Genomic DNA, 25,397 nt, shown 5'->3' with positions numbered 1-25,397 from the left:
CTGTGGTGCTGCATATGTTAGACAACAAGACAGAGACAAATCGAAGAACACAAAAGTGACTTCACACCAGAGGTTCTGCACTTCGAAATAAAAGAAAGAAAGATGGATAAGGAAGAAGAGAAAAAGTCAATTACCTAATGCCACCCTTTTTGAAAGAATTTTCTCCCTCTTCGATCTAAACTTCGCCATACATATCATGTAAATTTAGCTGAAAGAATGCCGCATAAATTTTTAGTATTGAAGGAGGAAATTTTGATATCTGTCAAAAGTCCAGGCATAAGTCTAAAACACCGTGCAATAGGATTTTAAAAATGCAGCAAAATTTTTGTTTTCTTTATCTTCGATGCTCAAAATAGAGGTGTGTTGAGGTGTTACACGTGCTTATATGGTACTAGTAGAAAGAACAATTCAGAATTTATCTTACCTGAGGTTTAACCATTGGAGGCATTTCCCATAGAGATTCTCCAGTTAATTTATTCCAAAAGTAAGGTCGATTTTCCCTCTTACTCCAGAACTTTCTCCAACCTTGAACCAGTAGTTCTTGAGGAAGGTCATGCTCAAGGAAACTGGCTCCAGCTCCTGGAGGACCCTTCAATGCAAAATATTTTCAATGAATCAGTTGCTGCAAGAAGGTCATAAACAATACAGCTACAAACGGCATGATATGCCATTGGCAGAAAAATGTTAAATATCTCAGTATTGTTTGACTTCCAGCCAGTAAATCCTACTTCAATTTTTTTTCTTTGGCTGCCTGCTTGCAACCTCCCAAACAGTATATATATGATGTACACTGATTATCCATAAATATATTGGAATTTATATCTTAAGAGAGCTCAATTAAATTTATACTACGGTGAATGATGATGTCTCTGCCATAAAAATTATACTCTTGAAGAAAGAAAAGAAACAATGTCCTTCTTTTCTACTACCTTCATTTCATTATTATACTGAAAGGCTTAAAAATTTAGAGAGCATGCGTATATATATTCAACTTAATCACTTAATTTTATTACTATTATTAATTTCAAATTTTCTGGAGAATGAAAATGTCTTTACAGTCACAGAGTGTTTTTCATTAACGAGAGTAATTCTAAAATGGTTGGACATTGTCCATTATCACCAGACAGAGCTCTGCAGATATTTTGAAAAAAGTGCATCAAAAATTATGTGATTCCTTGAAACACGGTTTTTGTTTTTTTAACAATACATATCTCAAATCATATAATCCTTATTCAAAAAACTTAAACGCTCTAATGATAAAACGTGAACTTGCGCTAAGTACACACAAAATTGCAATCATTTTACGCATATTAATAGTATTGCTTGCCTAAAATCTTCTTTTTTGTTCATATATTAATTGAAATCCATTTCTTTGCAATGGCCAAAAGTATTACTCGCCATTGGGTCTAGATAGCCGGCCTATCGAAGTAATTTATCTCGTCTCCTTAACAGAATGACAATAGTTAATTTAGATCAATAAATAAGCGTGGAGCTAGTGGAAATGAGTTTTTTAAGCAATACGGTTTGAGATGTAATTTTTGCCGTCATAGGTTATCGGGCGATTGACTTCCAGGTAGAGGGTCTGCGCTAAAACCTTTAAGGTAATCGGTATTCACGGGGAAGAAATGGAGCGGTGGCTGAGTTGCATATGAATAGCATCAACACATAAAAGGGTCTGCTGTAGAGTCTCAAACACAATGGCTTCATTCCCTCCCAGCAGTCGTAGGCCCTCTGCGTCTCAGGAACACAGTTCAACAGTAGAAGGTGATTTCGATAGAGCCATACAGAGTAAAAACCAAGAGAAAAATGGCAACAAATAGGAATGTGGGTAGAAAAATCAAGAAGTTATCAAGAAAAACCATAAACCTAGAAGAGAAATTGAAAGGGGTCAATTGCTTTGAAAATGAAGAGCGTCAAAGTGATATTGCATGGAAGTTTAAACTCACGATGCCTTTTTCTGAATACAGATGAAGTTAAAACTTCAGTGACCTCAGCCGCACCAACTTCAACCGGTCAACACATACAGAAAGTTCATAGTGAATCAGTACAAAAAGACGAGAGTGGTAATCGCTCCGAGACGTTTAGTGAAAGCTCCGGTTGGTTCCAGAATTGTAAACTGCAAGCAGGTATTTTCAGTGCGGCGATATTAGGTGAATCTGCACGTGTTGGTAGTGCAGTCACCGCAATATTTTCTGATGAACTCCAAGCTGTGGCTCCTTTGCCCCTTAACCAGTTTTTAGTGTCGACGAGACGATATTGTTTTGGAAAAGAATGCATTCTCATTCATTCATTTTTAGGGAAGGAAAACCTGGGTCAGGTTTCAAGTTATTTAAAGACTGTTTCACGTAGCAGCTAATGTCTCGGAGGACTTCAAATTAAAATGATTTATCATTCATAAAATCCACTAGCTATGAAATGCCATTCAAAGTAGCATTTGCCTGTCATTTTGATGAGCAAAAAAAGGGCCTGGGTGACACAATAGTTATTTTTAGACTGGTTTGAAAAATCGTCAACTGCCGGCAATGCATTATGAACCCCTTATATGGCAGATGTTAGCCCACCTGCACGACAGGAGGGCATTTCAAAAGCCCGTATGAATTTTTTAATGTGAATAAAAGTCTTTGAATGCGTGCCTACTATCTTTAAAGATATTTTAAACTATAAAATTTATATAAATAAGGTATTCTACGGCTATTTATGGGAATATATATGGTTTAGATGAAATTAGATACCCAACACCTATGTTACCAGGAATGCATCCCTATCTTCCCAATGATAACACGTTGCATACCGGGGTATGCTAATGTTCAGCATATAACTTTACCCAATCAAACGTTATGATGCATCAATTCATTATGCATAACTAACAACAACTGAAAACAACCTAAAGAATACGTATTGTACGCTTTAAAATTGTTTAGGTTGATACGCCTATATGACGAGAATCTTTGTCATCCATCAGGAATGTTCAGAAAATAAATGACGAGAATTCTCGCCATCGGTACGCAACGTGTTAAAACGCAAATTCATATAGCGCAAAGACCCCAAGGAACACATCCCTTGCGCTACACGAGACATGGGTGTATATCGATTCCAACTAGTTATGCTGATTTTACAGCTTTCTTCAGTGATCCAAAAATATAAGAACGAAATAAAATCACCGAAAATGGGAAAATTAATGTTTTATAAAATAGAAAATCTGGCCTTGGCGGCAGGTTAAAGTCCTCGCCTGCCTAACTAGAGGACGAGAGGACGTGGGTTCAAGCCCTGCCTGGGTAGGTTTCCACTATTCAGGGCATGGTTGTTTGTGAACGTGTATTTGTTAAAAATTATTGGAAAGCCCCGATGTAAGGCCAACAAAGGCTGTTTTCAGGGGTATGAAAATAAAATAAAAAATCTCCTGTTTCTTTCTTTAAATATGTTGATACTCCACTAGATTGTGCCTGATAATAATTCTTTACCTTTTTAAATTCGTTAGATACCACATAAACAAAAGCAAAATTGTAAATATGAATGATTATGATAATTTAATACCTTCAGATGCAACAGAGCTCGGTTAAGCAAGTAATTTACGAGATATTAGTAATTTCCGAGGGATTATGAGCATTGATTAAACAAGGCTTCTACTGCATAAGGAAGAGCTCTTAAGCCTAATGCTGCACTTGACAATGTAGTTTGTAACAACGAACGCGCTGCATCAAAATAAAACCCAGTGGAAAAATTGCATTGTACAATTTCACTAAAAAAAGAAAGACGTTAAATAGATCTAGGAAAGCTAACTATTTTCACTGCCATTCCCATCATAATAAATCTGTATTATTGACATTGGTTCGATTACACTATCCATTCAGCTAACCTTTTCCCATTTATGTACACCTTATCTTTATGTCTTAACATTTACCAAAAACTAAAAATTCAAGAACATTGAGAGTATGGTTTGGAACATGTCTTTCCATGCCATTTTATCATTGTATATGTGATACATAACAACAATTACACACAATAAAAAGTTCTATGTTACTTCAACTACTAATATGAATGAAATACAAAAGAAAAAATGTACAGAGTAGACCATCCACAATAATGACAATGACCATAGGTTATTTTTAGTTCTGATACGATATTAGTAAATGCATTTTCAAGAGAAATTTTAATTAAATATTTATCTTCACTAGATCACTAACCACTGCAAACCAGATATGATGAAAGAATTCCATGGAATAAATATTTATCAACAAAATTTAAGTCAAAGATCCTTTCAATCAATTTTATTACACACTTTTGATATGCCCAGCCCCGCCTATATAAGAAAGTGATGAATGAGATCATGTAGAACAAAGTACTACCGATTGATTAGCAAGCAAAGCAGTGTGATACAAAGGTACCTAAGCTAATTTTTTACCTACATTTAAATTTTTTTTTTCATAAGAGCTGCAGATTTCTATACATTCCTAGTGCAGAAGTCATATTATTGTATATTATTCTAATGAATATAAAACCAAAATAAATAATTTTGTGGATCTGACCAGTCTAAACAACCGTATTTCTGCAATAAATCACAGTCAATCTTGAAAAATAAGGATCTTGGAGAATTTTCCAAGAGCAGAGATTCAACAAATCAAGATGAGGCTTAAAAAGGACTGGACAGATCAAAACTATACCACTCTGCACAGTGTTCGTGGGCCCATTAGAAAATATAAAACAGAAATATTTGCATAACCAACTCCATATAAGTACACACTACGTGGTCAGATGCCTATAGAATGCCTGACAAGAAAAAAATTGAAGGGCTTAGAGACAGTTGAGGTTAACACGACTGGTGCCAAAATAATCTAAACTAAGGCCAAAATTGCAGCCAAATTGAAAATGAAACAAGCCTGGCAAAGCAGAATGAAACTGCCCATCACTTTCATAAAATCAGCAGAAATGAAGAGAGGAAAATAAAATTCAGTAACAATGCATACATTCTGTATATCATTTATCAATGATTAAGTCAGAAACAAGAAAAAAAACCGGAGTTGAACTACTGACATAAGTGCGCTCACTGATAACATTCATAGTGTCTACAGTATTTCTACACGCAGAGAAAATAGCAACTTAAAATTTTACTCTCCCTTTATAACACCTAAAAATTAGTAGTCTCATCACAATACTCATGCTCTTCAAATGAGGGTACGCTAAAAATAGGCACATCTCTCATGGAAAATAGAAATATTAAAAAATATTAATTCCGAAGCTAAGGAATGTAGTATTAATAACTTTATTTCTACCATTTGCAAGTTACTCCAAACCTTACAAATTTAATACCCACTTGCGGTGTTTGAGGCATCTGCGGAGCAGCTGGATGAATGTGAGGATGCTGCTGGTGAACTGGGGATGCCAAATGCTGCGGCTGCATTTGCTGATGATGCACATGATGAGGTGGTATGTGTGGAGACATCTGATGCCCAGGCATAACTGGGCGCACTTGATTTTGTGCCACAGGACCCACTGTTGCAGTTGCAGCTCCAACAACGGGCTGCTGACTTCCCCCCTCCCATATTGTGCCACTTGCTTGCCCACTTGCAACTTCTGGCTTACTATTCATTTCATTCATTATGCCTCTTTACCTCTGCAAAAATAAAGTAAAATAATATAACCATTACTACTTTTGACGCCTGAATCAAATGACATAGTAAAAATTTAGTACAAAAAGAGAGAGTACATATTTAGCAATAAGATGACCGCATAAATCAGGTTAAGAGATAAATTACTTGACACACAATGCAGTTGCCCCTGACATTCAATATTTAAACATACGATACTTTGACTTCACATAAAATTGCACTAATCCAAAAGGCGATTCCAGCGAAGAGTTTTTCATCATGATTAAAGCCTAACATAAATATGGATAACATCCTTACAACAAGAATCACAACAAAGGAAGCATAACATGGCCCTCACTAAATTGTTATGGTTATTTACTATTAAAATCAGTATCCAGTGGGCGAAAAGACAACACAAAATGGATAAAACGAGGATTGTATACATGAAAATAGAGTCCCAACTCAAAAAGTCAGTAAAAACAAACATGGCTAAAAATCTAAGTCATTAATAATACAAGTAAAGCATCGTATCATCCAATTAAATAAAATCATAACCCAACATAGTATAGGTACGAAAAAGGAATAATTGCGTTTACAAACGCCAAAATAACAAATTGGTAAACCGTTTGCTCCTCCCACCACATGAGTATTACCCCTTAGTGTCTGTTGTGGCCCTTTCTAAATAAATAAAGTACCACAAGAATGTCAATCGACAAATTATATACCACTACCGGTAATTAAAACGGCATGGTAAATTAATAAAACCTAAGTTTTACATGAAAAATGTCTAATGTCAACACCCTACAATTCTATAACTTTTAAGCTATTTAGCCTACAATTAAAAACCATACCTTTAATGACAACGAGTTATAACCAATAATAGACAATTATGCGATAAGTCAACGGTTTAAATAAATTATGATATCACAATTTTTCGCTATACGTTCCGAAGCGTCTTAGTCAGAATGTAGTTGTTTACAAACTTTGACCCCACGTGAATTTTAAACAGAAATTGTGAATTAACTACGTCTAACTAAGAACATTGTATGCAAAATATGGTTAGTTGGTACTTACGAAAAATGTTTAATACTAAAATAACGTACTTTTGACGAATTTCTGATGTATTCATTCATCATTTTAAAATCTTGACGAAGTAGTCTCAGTCTATGATGACGCCATTTGCTCTCAGCTGAAGATATCACGTGATCATAATTTCGGCTTGCATCCTTGAGATGGCGCAGTTAGCTTTTTTTCTGCGTGCGTGCGATTTGTCAAGTGTGAGAATGTGAAAGTGCCGAATTAGTAATTTTAACTATATACTGGTTAAACCTTAAGTTTTATGCCTATTCCTCGTTGGCTAAACTTGCAGTTGCTGATATTTTGTATTGCCAAGACATAATTTTTCGAAATGTCTATAGCTTTTGTTCAGCGCGGTCGAGGGCCTCCGAGTCCGGCTCAGATACAAAAGGTGGTTTGTTTTTTCGTAAATTGATTCTGTTCTAAAAGTACTCTTAGCATAAAAAAGTAATATTATTAATTGTGATTTGAATTTAATTATAATGTGCTATTTGTTATTCATGTTCACGGTTTTCATCTTCTAATAACCTTTTAAATCTCTTGTGTTTAGATGCTTGACGAGAACAGTCATTTAATACAAACCATACAAGAACATCAGAATAAAGGAAGAGTGCAGGAATGCATGCAGTAAGAATATTTATAATTTTTTGAGGTTGTTACATGTGCGTTCAGTTCGATAACTATTGCAATATTTTCCAGCTATCAGCAGATTCTTCACCGTAATCTGGTTTATTTAGCCTCGTTAGCCGATGCCAACCAAAATATACAAGCTCTGCTTCCAGTAAGTATAATAGTTTTTTCAATAGTTGTGTTAGAATTATAGCTTTCAGAAGTTAATGAATTTTAATATCTAGGTTCGTTGTACGAAGACTCAGGATTTTTGAAATGCAAAATTGCAAATTTAGACTGATTTTTTTGTTGCTTCGCTATGTCCGAATTTAACCCGATTTCTTTTGTAAATATCTAAATTAGGGTCAGCTTGGATGATGATTAAACACTAATCTGTCAGTCCTTGCGGAAATACTTTTATTTCTTTCGTTGACATGGGGTATTGGTGTCTCTCTGACCCATTAAGATTTGATTTATATCCTTTTCGTCCTCTAAATGTCTGTGTGTTGCATTGTATTAATTAGCGTGTTAGTGTGTTAGCATGTACATCTCATGGTAGTGTGAAGATATGCTTTAAAAGACTTACTTTTTATGAGAATTACACTCGATCTTCAATAATTTATTTTTTACTTATAAGATGGCCCTCTCCCCCTTGGATATTAGATAAGCTGGATGAAGTTACAATATTTGTTTCCAACCTTTTTTTTCGTGTAAAGAGAGTTAATTTAATCAAGCTCCACTTGTGGATTATTCGTCACATTGTATGAGTGCAATATAATTTTGTTTTATCAGTGCTCAAATAAACCTTAGCTATTTTAATTGAGGATCAGTGTGGATGATGATTACTTCTGTCGGTCCTCGTGGAAACGCTAATATTTCTCACATTGATATGGGGTATAAGTGTCTGTCTCTATGACCTATTCAGACTTCATTTATATCCAGTTGTCGACAATGATCATCCCCTAAATTGTTAAAATGACTTATTTAGTCATCTGGATGTAAATTTCAAATATAATCAGTAGCCCTTGATCATTTTATTTTATAGTCTGGAGGTTCTGGTTAGCTGAGCTGAGGAAAATTCCAGGCCTGAGGTTAATACTCATAATCTGGTTTCATTAATCACCCAGTATGCCACCCTGCTACTGTAATGGAATGTTTATATGAAGCCGTTTTTAGTTAATTTATATTTCACTAAGAAAAAGTACCACAATTATGCCAGTTTTCATTATTTGTGTAGCTCATGTGTTATAATGCATGTACTTTTAAATTGGAAGTAAATATACTAATTTCAGTTTCAGTGCTCTATTATTTACTTTCTCCTCCAGAATTCTTAAAAATTATGTTCACCATTAATGGAATTAATCTTGTGCACGACTAAGTTGTTACAGTGGAAGAAGTCTGATGACAGCTAAATATTGTGGTGTAGGAAAGTTGGGGAGATTATTGACAAGTTATAGAGCCAGACCATGAGATTTGTATTGTAGGTGTACTCCAGTTATTTGGGATCATAAGTCCAACTAATTCATTGATGTAGATATTTGAACGGAGTAAACAAAATAAATGGTGCAGCTCAAGGCAAATCACAGGATACTCCTTATTACATTTGATCCCTAAGGAATTAACGAAGATATGCTTCTGGTAATTTTTTCCAATAACAGTACATATTCATTTTTTTATTTAATTATACTTGTAGATGTACAATATTTAGTGTTATCAATGACAAGAAAGATAATGCACTTATAAGATTGGGAAGAAGATGTTGCATGAACTTGTTTTTGAATGTCTCGCTTGGCATTTCCTGGTATATTTCCGTAAACAAATGCAATCAATTTGAGATGGAGTCCTCAGGTATTCCAGCATGAATGAGAATCAACCAAGATCCCTTTCACACCACAGTCACATTTTACAGCACTAATCTGCTGTGCTGAGGCATAAGAATTCTTACCCTGTAGGCTTAAAAGCAAATAAGTAAAGCATTGATTCCAAATTATTGTTTGAAAGAATGTGGAAGCACTTGTTTAAGCAAAGGCATTTACAGTCGGTAATTCATTCAAGTGACTAAAGAGAGATGTGACAATGTCAGCAGGGGGATGAGGTGATGAAGGGGCCCAGCTATTGTCCCTTGGGTTCACAGCGTCCCACCTCATACATTCCTTTTTAAAGAAATATATAAGGAAATTTGTGCAAATTCTTAAAATTTCTTGTTTTTGGTAAGTGGGGAATATTCTTTGAGAGGGGTTTTGCGTGCTCATTGTTGCAAGGTGCTGCCTTTTTCACGTAGAAAAATCATTGTCGCATAGAAAAAGAGACCTATTTGGAGACTAATTTCAATAGGAGTATTATTTTTCAACCTTCATGAGAGTCGAGGGCCCTTAAAAAGATGATAAATTATTATACCCTAAGGTAATCCAAGATCCAGTTCACTCAGTGTTACACAGCAAATACCCTTTATGTGCCTCCCAAAGTGACAGAATAATTAATAAACTGATAATTCATCCAGAACTATTTTATTCGACTTTATACAGGATGTCCAGGGTAGCCATCTGGGATAATTAAAAAAATACATGTTTAACTATATGATTGACTTACAAATTGGACATCTTAATTTTTTTTAATATTTCATGAAGTCATGGCACCTAAAATAAAACACCAAAAATGGTCTCACCAGTCAAGTTGGGGAAAGCAGTCAATTTTCTAAAATCTATTATATGGACAATGATGAGACTAGTATGTTGAATTCTTTATTCCAGAGTGATAGTTATATTATTTTTAATGAATATTCATGAAAAAGTAAAGAAAACACTGATTGGAAAGGTAATATAAATTTCAAAATTATTTAAAAATCACAAAATTGTGTGCGCTTCGACAATTCTTTACATCCATGAAAAATGCTCTAAGAACAAATATTATCTTGATATGTAGAACTTACAAATGTTAATGGTAATATATTAGTGAATACCTCTTTCGAAGTGAATTTTAAAATTAAATATGGCTTTAAATTATGAAAAAAGAATGGAGTTGTTTCCTTCATCAAAAAAAAACGAAAGGAATTCATTGCGATTCGTTACCCTCCATTATTGTATTCATAATATATAAATTATTTGGTTTTGGAAATCCCAGTTTCGATGAATGTTTATGGTCAATTTTAACCTCATTTGAAAAAGGCCAGATTGGCGCTCATGCGATGCCACTCGACGTGACATCTCAGGGACCTAGATGCTATACGAGTAGATAGGAGTTTTACATTGTCTAAGATTACCAAAGCATTCATGAGGCACAGAGCTGAAGGAAACGTCTCATAATAATCACTTATTATCTTTTTTCCTTCGTTTGATAGGGTATTAATAATCCTTATTTAAGCCAAGGGCTACCTGCTAGCAGTGTACTCTACGCTATCACTGTGCTCAGCAGCAACCAGCCTGCATCATTGCGGCGTTCATAGCCTTGCACCCAGGTGGCCTCACACAGCATCACACGGGCTTTTCCCAGCATTCAAACTTAAGCCATCGCGTTTTAGTGAGCTTTTTTTTCACTTTTCACTGAAGTGCAAAAAATTTATATTGTCATTTAAAAATCTAAAAGCGTGAAATACGTACTTCAGGAGTAATAATCTTTCAATTTAGGCTATTAGAAAAAATAGGAAACCACCCTATTGTTGCGTTTCCAAAATGTAGTTGGTGGTTTCCCGGTAATACTTAGGGGATTTTGCTGAAGATTTTGGATGAATAAATTTAAAATTTGTTTTTCCACTGAGTTTTTTATTAAAACACGACCATGGTTTCGTGAAAAACGTCCATCTGAAAAAAGTTGCTAGTTTTCAATTAGTTTTTAAAGGTTAATTTCATGGATATGGAAATTCCATTTCCTACTTTACGAATAAAAAAATTGTTGTCCTATGTATGTCAAGTATTTAATTCAATATGAGAAGGTTGAGGACCTCTTGTGTATTCAAAATGTAAGCCACCACCATCTTTGAAAGATATTGTGAGCACGCTCATTTCTAGTCACCTGTGGGAAACAAGGATGGTCCTTAACACTCCTTGCTAGTGCTTCAGGCCCTGTTTGTGCTAGCCATTATACTATAATGACTGCCAATGCGGCAGCAATGAACTAGTGACCAATTGACTAATATTTTGACTATTCAAAGGACGACCATGTGAAAACATCTGTAGGATATCATGTATGAGAAATATCGATGGTACTCAAGTAATACTGCTGTTGTGTGTGTTTATCAGTCTTCTATTTCACTCTCACTCCCTCATTGAAGCCTCCTCAAGGACTTCCTGGTGGTCATGGAATGCATGGTGGACCTTCTGGCCCACAGCAGCCAGTGGGTGGACAGCAGCCATCAATGCCAATGCCTGAGATGATGGGAAATGGCCCCAACTCTGCAACTTCACCACCAGTCGGTGGAAGTGGTTCTGGACCCCCGTCTGGTGGAGGTGTCTCATCAGGTAGCGGTCCTCCAGTGCCACCTCAAATGGGTGTTTTTGGTCCACAGCAAGTCCCTCCTGGTGGAAATCCTAATCAGTATGGCTCCAGAGGACCTCAGCAAATAATGCAAGGACAGCAGCGTAAGTCATTAAAAGAGTTATTAGTTTGTAGCTCATTTTAAATTGTTTTTTCTTCATTTTACTGCCTACTGCAGATCTTTTGTTAAAAGACTTGATTAAGTATTTTATACTAGTTTTTATTTAGGTAGTGAATGAACCCATTTAAGTGTGTAAATGATTTTATTGAATTAGCCCTTATGGCAACATTATTTTAGCCATTATTGTCTATGTACATCCTTAAAAGGGTCACTTGATGATTTCACCAATATCTGAGGAGATTTATTCAAGTCCAAGTGGTATCCACAAATCCACGCAATTGGTATCAAAATGCAAACATTAGCAGTTCCGTGAATCACATTTCTGTAGGTGCAAGCGACGATTGTCAGTATCCATGTGCAGAATTCCGCCCCAGAACTTACAATAAAGGTCGCCTCTGACCTTAATCAACCCAGATAGATTGCAGTCGCTATGATGTTGGCTAGGTTTGGTGATGGATAATTAGGAACAATTATCAAAACCAGTCCATTCAATAACTATTTTTGAATTAATGAGGTAAATTTGGCATAGCAAAGTGTCACTCTTTACACAATGTAGTCAGGATTCCAAACCCTCTCTGACTATTGAAATAATTTATTAAAATTGAAACAAACAAAATAGAATAGCTAGGGAATTATTCCCTCTGGATACAATATTAAACATTGGTAAGTCCGAAATAATAAGAAAATATGAACTGCCTTACAAGTGTTAGACTCAACAGATTAATCTGGGAACTTACTAACTCACTCACACGTGCCCACCCATTTAACATAACCATGGCAAATTTCGGAAGAAACTGTGATTAACTGAATCCCAACAAAATTAAAAAAAAATAAACTGAAAAATCTTTAGTTACACACACAGAAAACATCCTCAACAACCTCCCCAAGCCTGCAAGCACATTTATCACACAACAAGCCACATACCTTAAAAAGAAACTGGGTGACAGAAACACAAAATCGAGAGACAATGTTGGTGAGCATTTGAGTCATGTCTCACAGTATGTGCACCACACCAGAGCGTTTTAAAGAGATGACTGTGCCCGTGGAAGTCCAAAATGCTAGAGAGTGAACCATGCCACCCGTTCTGCCGTTAACACGGTCCTTGGCAGGTTCCCAAAGTGCATGCGCTTTACTATTGCTCCACCGTCTGCTACGATAGCCTGCTTCCTATGTACGCCTCAGCTTTCAGTCTGCAGGCCCTGCTGTGTGACTGGCTGGCAGGCGGAATAGCGGGAGACTCAAACTGGCCAAATCCAAGTCTTAATTATAGCCAGGCAGCATTTCCGCATAGAAGATGTAGTAGCTCTCTCTCTCTCTCTTAGGGTAAGGGAAAAAAGAGGAAGACACATAGCTTGTTTCTCCCAATTATACTCTCAAAAAGTTAACCCAAAAAAAATATTAATCATAGTTTCCTCCATCATCATCACTGGTCAACAATCCTAGGATTGGTTTGACGCAGCTCTCCACTCAGTTCTCATATCAGCTTATCTTTTCACACTTACGTATTTCTTCTCTTTCACATCCTTCTTTACTTGTTCCATATATTTTGTTTGAGGTCTTCCTTTTCCTTTCTTACCTTCCACTTTTCCCTCGACGATTGTCTTCATCACGTTGTCATGTCTCAAGATCTGGCCTATAAGGTTGTTCCGTCTTCTTTTTAAGGTTTTTATCAGGCTTCTCTTCTCTCCTACTCTTCTTAGGACTTCTTCATTACTAACTCGGTCGATCCATTTGATCTTCATCATTCTTCTGTAGCACCACATTTCGAAGGCCTCTATCCTTGCTTTCTCCTCTTCGGTCATTGTCCATGCTTCACTTCCGTATAGGAGCATACTCCAAATGTAGGTTCTTATATATAGTTTCTTTACTTCCATATTTAAGTTTCCCACTGTAAGCAGGTCTTTCTTTTGGTGGAATGCTCTCTTCGCCTGGGTTATTCTGCTGATAATTTCTTTCATGCTTCTCCCATCACTAGTTATCTTGCTTCCCAAACAACCAAATTCATCCACCTCTATCAGTTTTTGCTTCCCTATTGTAATGTTAGTCTTGACTTCTCTTCTGCTGCATACTAATATTTTGGTTTTCTTTGTGCTTACTTTCAGTTGATATTTACCCATTACCCTACCCATATTAACCAGAATATTTTTCAAATCCTTCTCTGTTTCTGCTATAACGGCTATGTCATCGGCAAATCTCTCATGTTGATTTTTTCTCGATGGATATTCACTCCCTATGCCTTTTCCTTGATTTCATTAATGGCTTTCTCAATGTAAACTTTGAAAATTATGGGTGACAATTTGCAGCCTTGTCTCACTCCTTTCCTAATTTTTGCTTCTTCACAGCTGGGCCCTGATTTTATCACCACTACTTGGTTTTTGTATAAACTGTGGATGATTCTTCTGTCATTGTAAAGAACCCCAATTTCTTATAGGATTCCAAGCATTCGTCACAGTAAAAAAAATACTTTCATAAATAGAATAAAGGCAGGTACACTTAAATACAGACAGTAGAATATAGGCTGTGATATCTAAATGCAGAACAAAATTAAAACAAATACAGTTTTCCAAAACTGTTAATAAAAATAGCTTTGTTGCTCTTGCATTCTGGACTTTTTTTTTGCCAAACGCACATTACTGAGGGTCAACATTAGTGGGAACTACCCAGGGCAGCAGCAGCAAAGTGGTTATGTTGGTGCCTCAGGATATGCTGTCATTAAATCTGGACCCAGCTGTGAAGAAACAAGAATTAGGAAAGGGGTATGCCCTGTTCCCTGTAATTTTCAACACACTCATTGAGAAAGCTATCAGCAAAATAAAAGAGAAAGAGCCAGGATTGTAAATCGATGCTGAAAAATTAAGCATTAAGAAATATTAAGATTTGACAATGACATAGCTGGCATAGCAGAGACAGAAAGGGACGTCAAGAAATTTTCATTAACCTTGAAAAACGTAATGACTAGATATAAGCTGAAAATCGGAGTTCTGCTACTTGGCTACCTGAGTAACCGACGATGTTGGAAAGGAAAGAAATAGTGAGAAGGATAGCCCAAGAAAAACAGGTATTCTTAAGAAAGAAGAGTTCTCACAGCTGAGCTTACAAATGTTGAAGTTAGAAAGCAATTTATTAGAACTTACATTTGAAACAATGCTTCTTTATGTTCCTGAGACATGAACAGGGAAAGCAGCAGAAAATTCAAGGTCGGAAGCTTTTGAAATATAGGGATATAGAAGAATGACGAAGATCAAATCCAGTGATAGTTTGAGTAATGCAGAAGTTTTAAGAAGAGTAGGAGATGAGTCTTTTAAAATCTGAAATAAAAGAGGACAATTTAACTGGCCACATCATGAGACGTAATGGAATGATGAATATTATCATGGAAGGGTTAGATGGCAGAGTTAGGCCACGGATGAGATGCACAGAGTTGATGATGAAGGATGTAAAGCTATATGTAGGCATTATAGGAGGATTGAGTGAAGAGCTGTGTCAAACCAATCTTAGAATTGATGACTGTTAATGATGATGAAACTTACTCATATATTACTTTTGGCAGCACATAGTTATTTTCTTTTTTCTGCCGCTATAATTTTCACAATTAAACAAAAGATTGATTTTGATAACTTGGTGTGAATTTTCAGGACCTGTTACTACTCCAGGACCTCAGCAGTATCCGAGAGGGCCACAGGGATATCCTGGCTCTCAGCAACAGCCACCATATAGCAGTCAGCAGTACCAGAACCAAAATCAGGCCTCGCCTCAGGTAAACATTTTTAAATAATAATAATGCACGTGTACAAATTGAGTTTTAAGTTAGGATGGGATGCTGATTGGAAAATAATGAAAGTAGTTAGTGTAAACTCTCGATTATACGAAGCAGGATATTACGAATTTTTCGATAATATGAAGTGAAATTGTGGTCCAGGCAAAAAGCCTGTGGTAAATACAATAAAGCTTTTCGATGATACAAAAGTTTTGATAATACAAAATGTTTTGAAACTATGAACTTTGGGCTTGGTCCCCAGGAGCAAATGGCATTCACTTATACAAACTACGGTGAAAAATTTGTCAACAAAACTAGTAATTCCGGCGAAAGCAGCAAAAAAATCAGTGGTTTTGACTGAGGTGCATCAAAGTGTGAAATCTTAATTAATATTGCAACTTTGGAGGGAAAGGGTTTGCCTAATAACTAACGGTAGGGATCAAGGAGAAGTAGGAGTTCAGTAAAAATATTGTAGCTGACACAATTTCCCTATTTATGTGCATACTCATAAACATCGCGTCAACAATACTTCGTAGTTTAACATGTGAGGAAGGTCACGCAGGGTATTTCTCACGCTCCCAATTAAGCCCTACATAATTGAATCATACCAAGAAAATGCTGCCAAGTCCATAAAATTGCTCAAACTGTTCTTGCATTTAAATACGCGAACTCGTGACACCACTTTTCAAATCAACAGTTTGGAAACACAAGGAAGGAAGTGAATTAAGTCACTCGGTGGTAGAATAAATATTTTTCATTTTAGAGACAACGTTACATTTTGGGGGCAAGGTTGCGGAAATACTGCGGTTGTCAACAACTAGGTGGGGAGGTGTAGTAAGGATATCACAGATAATATAATACAGTGGAACCTCGTTTAAGCGAGTACGGGCTATAGCGACACCCCCGCTATTACGAGAGATAGCCGATGCACCGTCAATTGACCCTATAATAAGCGTGTTAAAAATTCGTTTTTACGAGACCCTTTCGGTGTTGGCTCTCGCCATAGCGAGGGTTTCACCGCCGGAAGACTTTCATCAGGACTCCTTAACCTCTGTAATTGCTAGCGATCTGTTAGAAATGAAGTTAATGGAGTGCTCAGTCTCAAATTTATGTGGTAAACTGTCGTTCGATAAATATAATGATTGACGAAACAATGCTTTGCATGATTTTTATTCAGTGCGGCGCTTATAAATTGTTTGAATAGTTAGTCGTTATTTGAGTAAGGAAATTTAGTGATGCAAAAAAACATCGCCTTTCGTCTGGATTTATGCTTACGTTTATCGGATAGATGTTTATCTGTCGCCGCACCACTCCTGTTCCTGTATATCTGTTTGCAACAGGTATATTGGCTATTATTTGCTCCACCTCCGGTAAAGCGGCAATGCGCTATAGCGAGTGTTTATTAGTGCACCGTGGGGTGTCGTTATATCGAGGTTGCACTGTACATACTTTACACACAAGCCGATATTAAGGGCAAAATGACTCCTTTATTGCCAAATGTAACAGGGATTCGACGATTCTGTGCATTTTCGCAAAATTACCTTGCTATCTATCCACGAGGGAGGCCGGCTGGCTGTCATGGAAGCGCTGAATCATAAGGTATGGACTTCAACTTAATTCATGAGAGAATGTGCGAAGGGCTTCAGTCGGTGCCTAGTGAGTGTCTAAGCAGCAAACAGTGGAGTAGAAGCTGCGGACATACATGACAGCTGTGAAGACGAAGATGAAAGTGAGGAGGAGTATCTTAAATATTGGGCTCTATTTACCACCAATTTATTTTGCAGGCTACTCGTAATGGTGAGGCACTTCCAACTCTAACCATGAACTTTCTTATAGCACTCCTACCCGTTCTCCATTCGGAGAGATCTTTCTTTTCAAAACCTTTGTTTACTCTCTCCTACAGCCTTTTTGCTGATCTCTATGACACACAACTTACGCATCCCAAACCCCCCTCCACTAGCATATCTCCCCTTCCCTAGCATTTCCCGGCGATGACCTTGAGTGTGTCGTAAAAAAACGCAGCCCCCAAATGTAATATCTCAGGCAAGGCTGAAGGCCCTTTACCCACTCCTCCTCCTCACATCTGCTGCGCCTCTCTTTATCCTGTCCCCACTTCCTCAACCAGGCAGCACCCATCCCACTCTTATTTACCCCACCCCCTTGGAATGCTCTCTGATTGTGGAAGTGCATGGTTCATCTCTACCAGCAACGGGGGTAAGTTTATAACTCGAGAGAGGATGGAAAAGTATTTTCCATTGTCAGGGAAATGAAGAGGAAAGCTTTGTTATCCACATTCTTTTTATTGGCTACGACACGTGTTTTGTCATTTGTTGACATATTTTTAGTCTGTTCTTGCTCCTACGAGACTTGGAGAATTAGCATGCTCTCCCACTCTGTTCACGCTAAGATAGGGCTGGGCTACCTGCCTCGCCAATTCTGTAACTGACCCTAATCATTTTAGCCGAGTTAGGAAGCACGAATCGCATATTGAGGAAAACTAAACGAAACACCAACTTTTTTAAATCCATTATTTTATGTTCATGGCTAGCAAAAAAAAACTAGCAAATCTGCAAAATATTTGAAAAGATTGAGCCAAAACCTGACATCAGTCTAAAATCATGAGCTTATATTCAGGTTTTGCTAACCCCACTATAAACATGGTCAACAAAATTAAAAGATGCTTAAAATACATCGTGTTTTGGGCTGATTATTTTCTAAATATTGTGTATATTTAAAATTTTACAATGTTGGTTTAGTTTTGTGATCTCTAATAAATTATGCCTCAAAACGTTGCCCTCCTTTAGTTTTTAGTTTTTATTCTTCACTGTATTTAAAATGATGTTATGTAACATTGGTATAGAAAAAAGATTTTTTAGAGTTAGCACTGGAAACAGGCGCGCCATGAACGAAAATAAATATTAGCGCAGAAAGAAAAAACTAAATAATGATCGAATTAAATTCTTCTCGGATTTCTGTCCGGGTAAGGCCAATGATTCAATCGAAGACTTTTCCATAGTCGTCAATGCCGTTGATACCTACCGGGTGTGAGGTGCTGCAATTATAAAATAGTCTCTCTTCTTTTCCGCAGAATTTCTATAAAAATTAGTTATTTGCTTTGTCCTTCCCACGCTACTATTTATTTTACGATAATGGCGCAACTAATTTTTAGTGCTAACATCAAGAAAATCTTTTCACTGTATTAATGATACATGCTTTGCATAATTTCCAATACGATGGAGAAAGAATCACAAAAACTAAATGAGGTTAAGGTACACGTTTTGCAGTATCATTTTTGGGAATTCACGCAAGGTCCAGTACTTAACCTAAATATGCTGATAAATGTAACGCGTATGTTTTAGGAAAAAAATAATGTGGATACATAATTAGGTTTCTCTCTTTACTTCCCCTGATAATCGAAGATGCTTCCTCAGCTTTTCTCCAGTAGGAGCCTCGCTCCTGTTGGCATAAAAGAAGAAAGACTTACAGTATAAACATGGCACTCACTCCCAGCATCAATGGCCTTGATGACGAATAAAAAGTATTACATTTTCACGTCCGCAAAGGTGATGGAGCACGGCAGCCAGATGGAGATCCCGAAAAGAATTTACTTCAAATATTCGCTGGTAGAAAATCATATCCTACGTGATTTATGATCGTAACTGAATCATAATGAAAATAACTAAGTTGAAAGATTGTACCTTCACCTGTCGATACGGAAGGAATTACAAATATTAACCTACGAAGGTTATTGTGGAAACGGGCTATGACCCTCTTTTTTTTCTTGTCCCTGAGCGATAGAGCACGTCACAAATGGCGGTTAGGTGGTATGCTGTTAAAATTTCGTAGATGTTGGAAACAAATATCTATCTTATGTGTAGATAATAGTTGCTATTCGCTACTAACCACAAAATTCTCAGATTAAATTCTTGCACAACAATTTTCAAGATGTTATTTGATTGTTTTTTCTAAAATAGATGGGAATTTCTTTAACACTAGGATCGTTTATATTCAACTTGTAAGAATGGGAAGTTTTGGGTCGTATGGTTTTTAAACTATCTTTCTCATTAAAATTCCATCTTTAATATTCACCAAAAATGTTAAACAAGGTCAATAAAGACAGAAAAATAGCGGTGAGAACAAAAGAAAACATTTTGTCGTGACTTATTAAAAATGTTTGAAATTACAAACCTCGATATTACAAAGTGCCTATTTTCCGGTCTCGCTGACTTTGTATAATCGAGAGTTTACTGTAATTAGATTAATAATATTGGATATTATAATAATAAATATAAAAGGTTTGTGATATTAGTAATAAAGTAATTAGCCATATGTTGAATTTTTTAACTCCTTATAAATTTCTATGAAATAGATGTCAATGGAAGGCATCATGTAGTTGAATCGTACATCATTAATATGCATTCTTGATGGTGTGTCTGGATGGCAAAATCTCACTCCAGTCAAAATTCAATGTACCTATATGCTATTATATGGAAAGGTAATATAATATTTAGATTTATTATTTTAATCTCCACATTGGTTGTAACAATTTTTGTTGACGAAATGATGAAACAATGAGAGTCGCCTGATAAAGGAAAACAATTCTTGTTGATGATGAAAAACGAACAAAAACGGAGTATTGTAATGAAAATACAAAGTGGTGTTTGGTTGTATGCCTCATTGCTCTCAATGTTTTGCCCAAAGTACCTACATATTTATTGTGTTCGCATTGTGTGTGTATTTTTATTTATGAAGTAAGGTACGTGTCATCGCTCCTGATTTTCTGCACAAGTACTTTTCCTGGACATTAGTATTTGCAAGTTTTGTTATTTAGATTTGTAATTAACAGTGCGTATTGTCGCTTCTGATTTTCTTCGTAAATAATTTTCCTGGATGACTGTGTTTGTAAAGGATGTTAATTATATTTGTTGAATTCAAAGTGGATGCTACGTGATAATGCAGCAAGTCTTATGATACAGATGAGAAAAGAATTTTTGCCTTGTATTAATGGCCCTTTGTTTCTTTTTATACTAGTCGTACCCACCTCCTGTACAACAACAGCAAGGTACCCAGCAACCTCCCAGTGGATATCCTCCTTCTTCACAGCCCTCGGGTGGGTACGGTGCCCCCCCAGCTTCTCAGCCCCAGGGATACGGAGGACCCCCTCAACCTTCACAAGGCGGATACGGCCCTCCAGCCACCTCTCAACCGCAGCCGAACTATGGCCCTCCACCCCCAACATCCCAGTCGGGTTATGGTCCTCCCCCTTCCCAGCAACCCCCCACATCGTCAGCTCCCACTCCTCCCATCTCAACAGCGTCCTCCTCTCAGCAAGTAGGCTATGGACCCCCTACTTCTCAGGCAGGATATGGTGGCCCACAACCAGGATATGGTCCTCCATCATCACAGGGTTACACAACTTCTGTGTCCACATCAACAACGGCATCCACTGTGTCAACAGCTTCAACTGCCAACAGCAGTGGGAGCTATCCTGGGCAGCAGCAGCAGCAAGGAGGCTATGGTGGCGCCTCTGGATATGCTCCTCCTGGCTCAGGTCAGAGCTCTTATGGTTCTCAACCTGGTTACGGGCCACCAGTATCAAGTCATGGTGGTGCAAGTGGCCCACCGAATGGTCCTCCTCATCCACCCTCACATGCTCCATACTCACAAGGAGGTCCTTCTGCTGGCACCCAGACATATCCATCTGGACCAGGTCAGAGCTATCAGCAACAGCATCCTGCTCCTCACCAGCAACCACCAAATCAGTCTGCTGGCCCAGGCTATCCCCCACCACCTGCTACATCATCTCCATCATTGCCGCCATCTTCCCAGCAGGGCCCCACCCCCACCTCAGGGGCTGGACCCCAACCTGGGGGAGGTGGTGGCTATGGGCCTCCCTCGACCCAGTCTCACCCGTCCTCGGCCCAGACGTACAGCAGTCAGCAGCCTCCACCCAATCAGGGTGGTCCTCCACCACCCCCAGGGCAGCAAGGTGGTCAACCGCCTCCAGGCTATGGACCTCCTGGTGGGGCCCATGGTGGGTATGGTGGAGGGCCTCCTCACCCACAACAGCAACACCCACCCCCTCCCCATGGGCAGTATGCTCAGTCGTATCCTCCCCCTCCAGGTGGCTACCCCCAGTATCGCACTCCTGTTCCTCCTCCTGCAAGTGGTGGTCATGCTCCTGGACAGATGCCCCCACCATCTGGGCCACAAGGCCCCCCTCCACCATCTCAGGGGCAGTATGGTGGCTACGATCAAGGCAGGTTCCCCAACTATCAGCCTCCCCCTCAGCAGTGATTGCCTATTTTTCATATTGCTTTGAATGGAAGTTTGCCCTCATTAAATTTGACAAAGAGCTAGCTCAAGTGTGTCTCAGTAAACATCATTGTTTTATTACTTCCGAGCTACTCGTTGATGTCTCTTTTGCTGTTACTGTGGTGTGATGTATATAGTTCTGTTTTCTCTTTGGAATTTTGGTGTTCCTTACTTTTGATGTGGTGTGTAGCATGTTTCTCTAAGGTTGGTGAATTGATTTACCTAAGTTTTAACTCAATGAATTCAAAGACTGCTTTTTATGTTTCTATGAGTATGTACTATTTTTGTGAAGTTTTATATTCCCTTCTGAGGATTTTTTTACTCTACTCCTTTACAAGTAGTTCATATAGGTTATTATATACAACTAGAACTAGCTTATATTTTTTTCATAAAATACGTACGTAGTGATCAATGTATGTGTATAAACACGTTATTCAAAATTTATATATATATATATTTAACGATGTGGACATATGTGTACGGTTTTTGGTTAGCATCATATTCTAAATGAGTGATCATTGAATGTACTTAGTGTAGTGATATCAATGGTGATGTATACTGATGATATTTGAGGATTTCATTTGCTCATCTATATGTTTCACTGTGAGAAATATATACTATTTCCTATGAAAAATGTGGAAGAACATTTAAAAGTCAGCTTGAAGACAAAAACAAACACTATGGCTCAATGTTAGCTGACAAAATAATGTCCAATAGAAGTCTTTTTCTGAAAGATTGGAGTAGCAAAGTTTTGAGCATGACAAAGGTAGAAGTGTGGATTATGCATGTATTGTAAAATTTCCCATCATTGAGAAATATAGTCATTTGAAATGTGTAAAAATACTTTTATTCTTCTGCCTGAAAAAAATCCAGACTTCCTTCTTGACACAACATCGTTCTGGGAGATTTCACGTCACTCTGGAGGGCCCTATATACGTATGTTGATGTTTTTACTTTTTTGTTTTTCTTACAAAATTATTGGTTTCCTGCTATATGAATGTTGGTATTGTAATTTTTGTTCTCACTAATTTCGTACAATGCTCTGGAAGTTGCTCTTTAGATTGAGGAGAGAATGTAATTGAGGTGGTTACCTTATTTTTCATGAAAATTATGCATGAATGTACATTCTAATTTAACAATTCTCACTCTTTACTTTGGGCCAAACTCAAAACACAGTGATTAATCCAACCATTATAGCCCATGTCATATGCATAAATATTCCTGTCTGTATGCAATCATTCTACAAATACAGCCACTGATTGCTGTTGCTAGTATTCACCTCCACCAAGATAGTATTCTAGTAAACACAACAAGAAATTATTGTATTTTTCTAGCTTTGGGGTACACAGGATGTAGTCTAGTTTTTTAGTATATTTCGGGAAAATATAAACCCTTCAACTATATCTTATTGCTTCTGACTGTGAAACAAAGCTATATTTTCTTAAATAATGGTGAGAACAATTAACTTTGGAAAATCCAGTACATATATTGTTTTTTGTGTTCATATGGTTAAAATGAAATTGGTTTGAATGTTGAGGGAAGTTTTTGATTCAATATAGCCGCACCCCTGCTTTCCCTGCACGTTGTGTAACCTGCAGGGCTGCACGTAGGTGTGCAAGGAATACCCTTTTCACAATGTGTCATAACTTGCATGCCAGTCACTGCCTTTTTATAGATGCTGCAGTCACCCATTCCCTTAGTTCAGTTCACACTGTGGACATCCAGCTCACCAGAACTGATGATATTCTCCTAAAATCCTCCAATATAAACTACTATAACTTTTGAACAAATTCGGTGAAAACTTTTTTTGTGCTCAGTTGATTGGAAGAATGAAATTTATTTCAAATGCGACAAATCATTAGCAATTTCCCTAGATTATAGCAGTTGAAATCTTCACCGGTTGAGGCACAAAGGTGTGTGTTGTTTTTTCTTCCCTGAAATTGATGCGGTCTGTTGCGCAGAGGCATTTCTTGTGATCGCTACCGGTGTCATATAAATGTTCATGGATATTTCCAACCACCTCAACTTGTTTGCTTTCATGCAGTCTTGCTTTCCTGTGATCGTTGCCTCTTCTCATGGTTTCCTTCAATATTCCTCCGTTCTGCACATTCCATAGATATCTTCCACAACGCACTCATTGAACGTGTTTGAATATACTTCTGGGTTGATCAGCACTCCCTATTACAGTCTCATTGTCCCGTCACACTTGGTCTCTGTAAGACGCTAAAGTTTAATCACAGACTCAGATGATTAATAAAATTAAATAAATAACACATTCTGAAAGGGTTCTTTTCTATTGCCTTGAGATTCAAATATGCATCTCATTCCACAATTTCAGTCACTTTATCTAAGCGCTTTCTCTTTTGATGCCTTGTAGCCTACTGGGGCTTTCTTGATTCATTGATCTTTCGGGTTTTCACTGCATTGTTCGTCATAGGATGACGAAATTTTAACCGGGATTCCATTAGGTGGCATTTTGCATCTCCTTTGCACTGCAGTTTCTGACCCAGAAAAATCCCACGTTTTTTTTTTTATTCACATGTGCAAAAATTAATGTTTTTCGATGTTCTAGGAAAATTATTCAACTGAAAATAAGCACGAAGAAAACCAAGATCTCAGTATGCAGCAGAAGAGAAGAAGTCAAGACCAACATTAAAATAGGGAGGCAAAAACTGATAGAGGTGGATGAATTCTGTTATTTGGGAAGCAAGATAACTAGTGACGGGAGAAGCAAGAAAGAAATTATCAGCAGAATAGCCCAGGCGAAGAGAGCATTCCACCAAAAGAGAGACCTGCTTAAAGCGGGAAACTTAAATATGGAAGTAAAGAAACAATTTATAAGAACCTACATCTGGAGTATGCTCCTATATGGAAGTGAGGCATGGACAATGACCGCAGCGGAGAAAGCAAGGATAGAGGCCTTTGAAATGTGGTGCTACAGAAGAATGATGAAAATCAAATGGATCGACCAAGTTAGTAACGAGGAAGTCCTAAGAAGGGCAGGAGAGAAGAGAAGCCTCATGAAAACCTTAATAAGAAGACGGAACAACCTTATAGGCCACATCTTGAGACATGATGGCCTGATGAAGACAATCGTCGAAGGACAAGTGGAAGGCAAGAATGGAAAAGGAAGACCTCGAACAAAATATATGGAACAAGTAAAGAAGGATGTGAAAGAGAAGAAATACGTAGTTGTGAAAAGATTAGCTGATAGGAGAACTGAGTGGAGAGCTGCGTCAAACCAATCCTAGGATTGTTGACCAGTGATGATGATGATGAGGAAAATTATTTCATCTTAACACCGATGTATACGTATCTACTAAATACATTTGTGAACGCCGTGAATGTAATCAGAAAATTTGCAAATGTGCTAAGAGAGTAAAGAAATACATTCCCGGAGACCGAATTTGCAGTGTATCAATTTATTGCTGCCTTTTTTTTATCATTTTTTTCTCTAATATAT

The 25,397-nt window shown here is 37.4% G+C and overlaps 2 protein-coding genes across 3 annotated transcripts in view; one reads left to right on the top strand and one right to left on the bottom strand.

The window, feature by feature from the left end:
- The window catches only part of LOC124155770 (mRNA (2'-O-methyladenosine-N(6)-)-methyltransferase), a 36,154-nt gene extending 29,382 nt beyond the window's left edge, over positions 1 to 6,772 (bottom strand). The window contains exons 1-3 of one of the 2 annotated variants that reach the window (XM_046529858.1): positions 6,689 to 6,772; positions 5,312 to 5,611; positions 425 to 589 (exon numbers count right to left, since the gene is read on the bottom strand). In XM_046529858.1, the coding sequence (XP_046385814.1) occupies positions 425 to 589; positions 5,312 to 5,596 (450 nt within the window). In that variant the 5' untranslated portion in view covers positions 5,597 to 5,611; positions 6,689 to 6,772. Of the gene's footprint in view, positions 1 to 424; positions 590 to 5,311; positions 5,612 to 6,659 lie in introns of both variants that reach the window. The other variant, XM_046529861.1, reaches the window with a different exon arrangement.
- A 29-nt stretch (positions 6,773 to 6,801) lies between these two features.
- Positions 6,802 to 22,775, top strand: LOC124155771 (basic salivary proline-rich protein 2-like). Its single transcript, XM_046529862.1, has 6 exons — positions 6,802 to 7,053; positions 7,213 to 7,289; positions 7,362 to 7,443; positions 11,539 to 11,845; positions 15,498 to 15,619; positions 20,651 to 22,775. Exons 1-6 carry the CDS (start codon positions 6,994 to 6,996, stop codon positions 21,914 to 21,916), a joined length of 1,914 nt encoding a protein of 637 aa, XP_046385818.1. The 5' UTR covers positions 6,802 to 6,993; the 3' UTR covers positions 21,917 to 22,775.
- Positions 22,776 to 25,397: the final 2,622 nt, after the last annotated feature.

The sequence above is a fragment of the Ischnura elegans genome, chromosome 3, assembly GCF_921293095.1.
Source record: "Ischnura elegans chromosome 3, ioIscEleg1.1, whole genome shotgun sequence".
In the NCBI taxonomy this organism is placed as follows: domain Eukaryota; kingdom Metazoa; phylum Arthropoda; class Insecta; order Odonata; family Coenagrionidae; genus Ischnura; species Ischnura elegans.
The sequence above is the reverse complement of the archived record's forward strand: the minus strand, read 5'-3'. Positions and strand labels throughout refer to the sequence as shown.

Excerpts from the sequence above, each read along its gene's own strand:
- LOC124155771 (XM_046529862.1), top strand. The coding sequence starts at position 6,994 with ATGTCTATAGCTTTTGTTCAGCGCGGTCGAGGGCCTCCGAGTCCGGCT. Across the intron at positions 7,054-7,212 it reads GTCCGGCTCAGATACAAAAG|ATGCTTGACGAGAACAGTCA; the intron begins GTGGTTTGTTTT and ends TCTTGTGTTTAG. Across the intron at positions 7,444-11,538 it reads ATATACAAGCTCTGCTTCCA|CCTCCTCAAGGACTTCCTGG; the intron begins GTAAGTATAATA and ends CCCTCATTGAAG.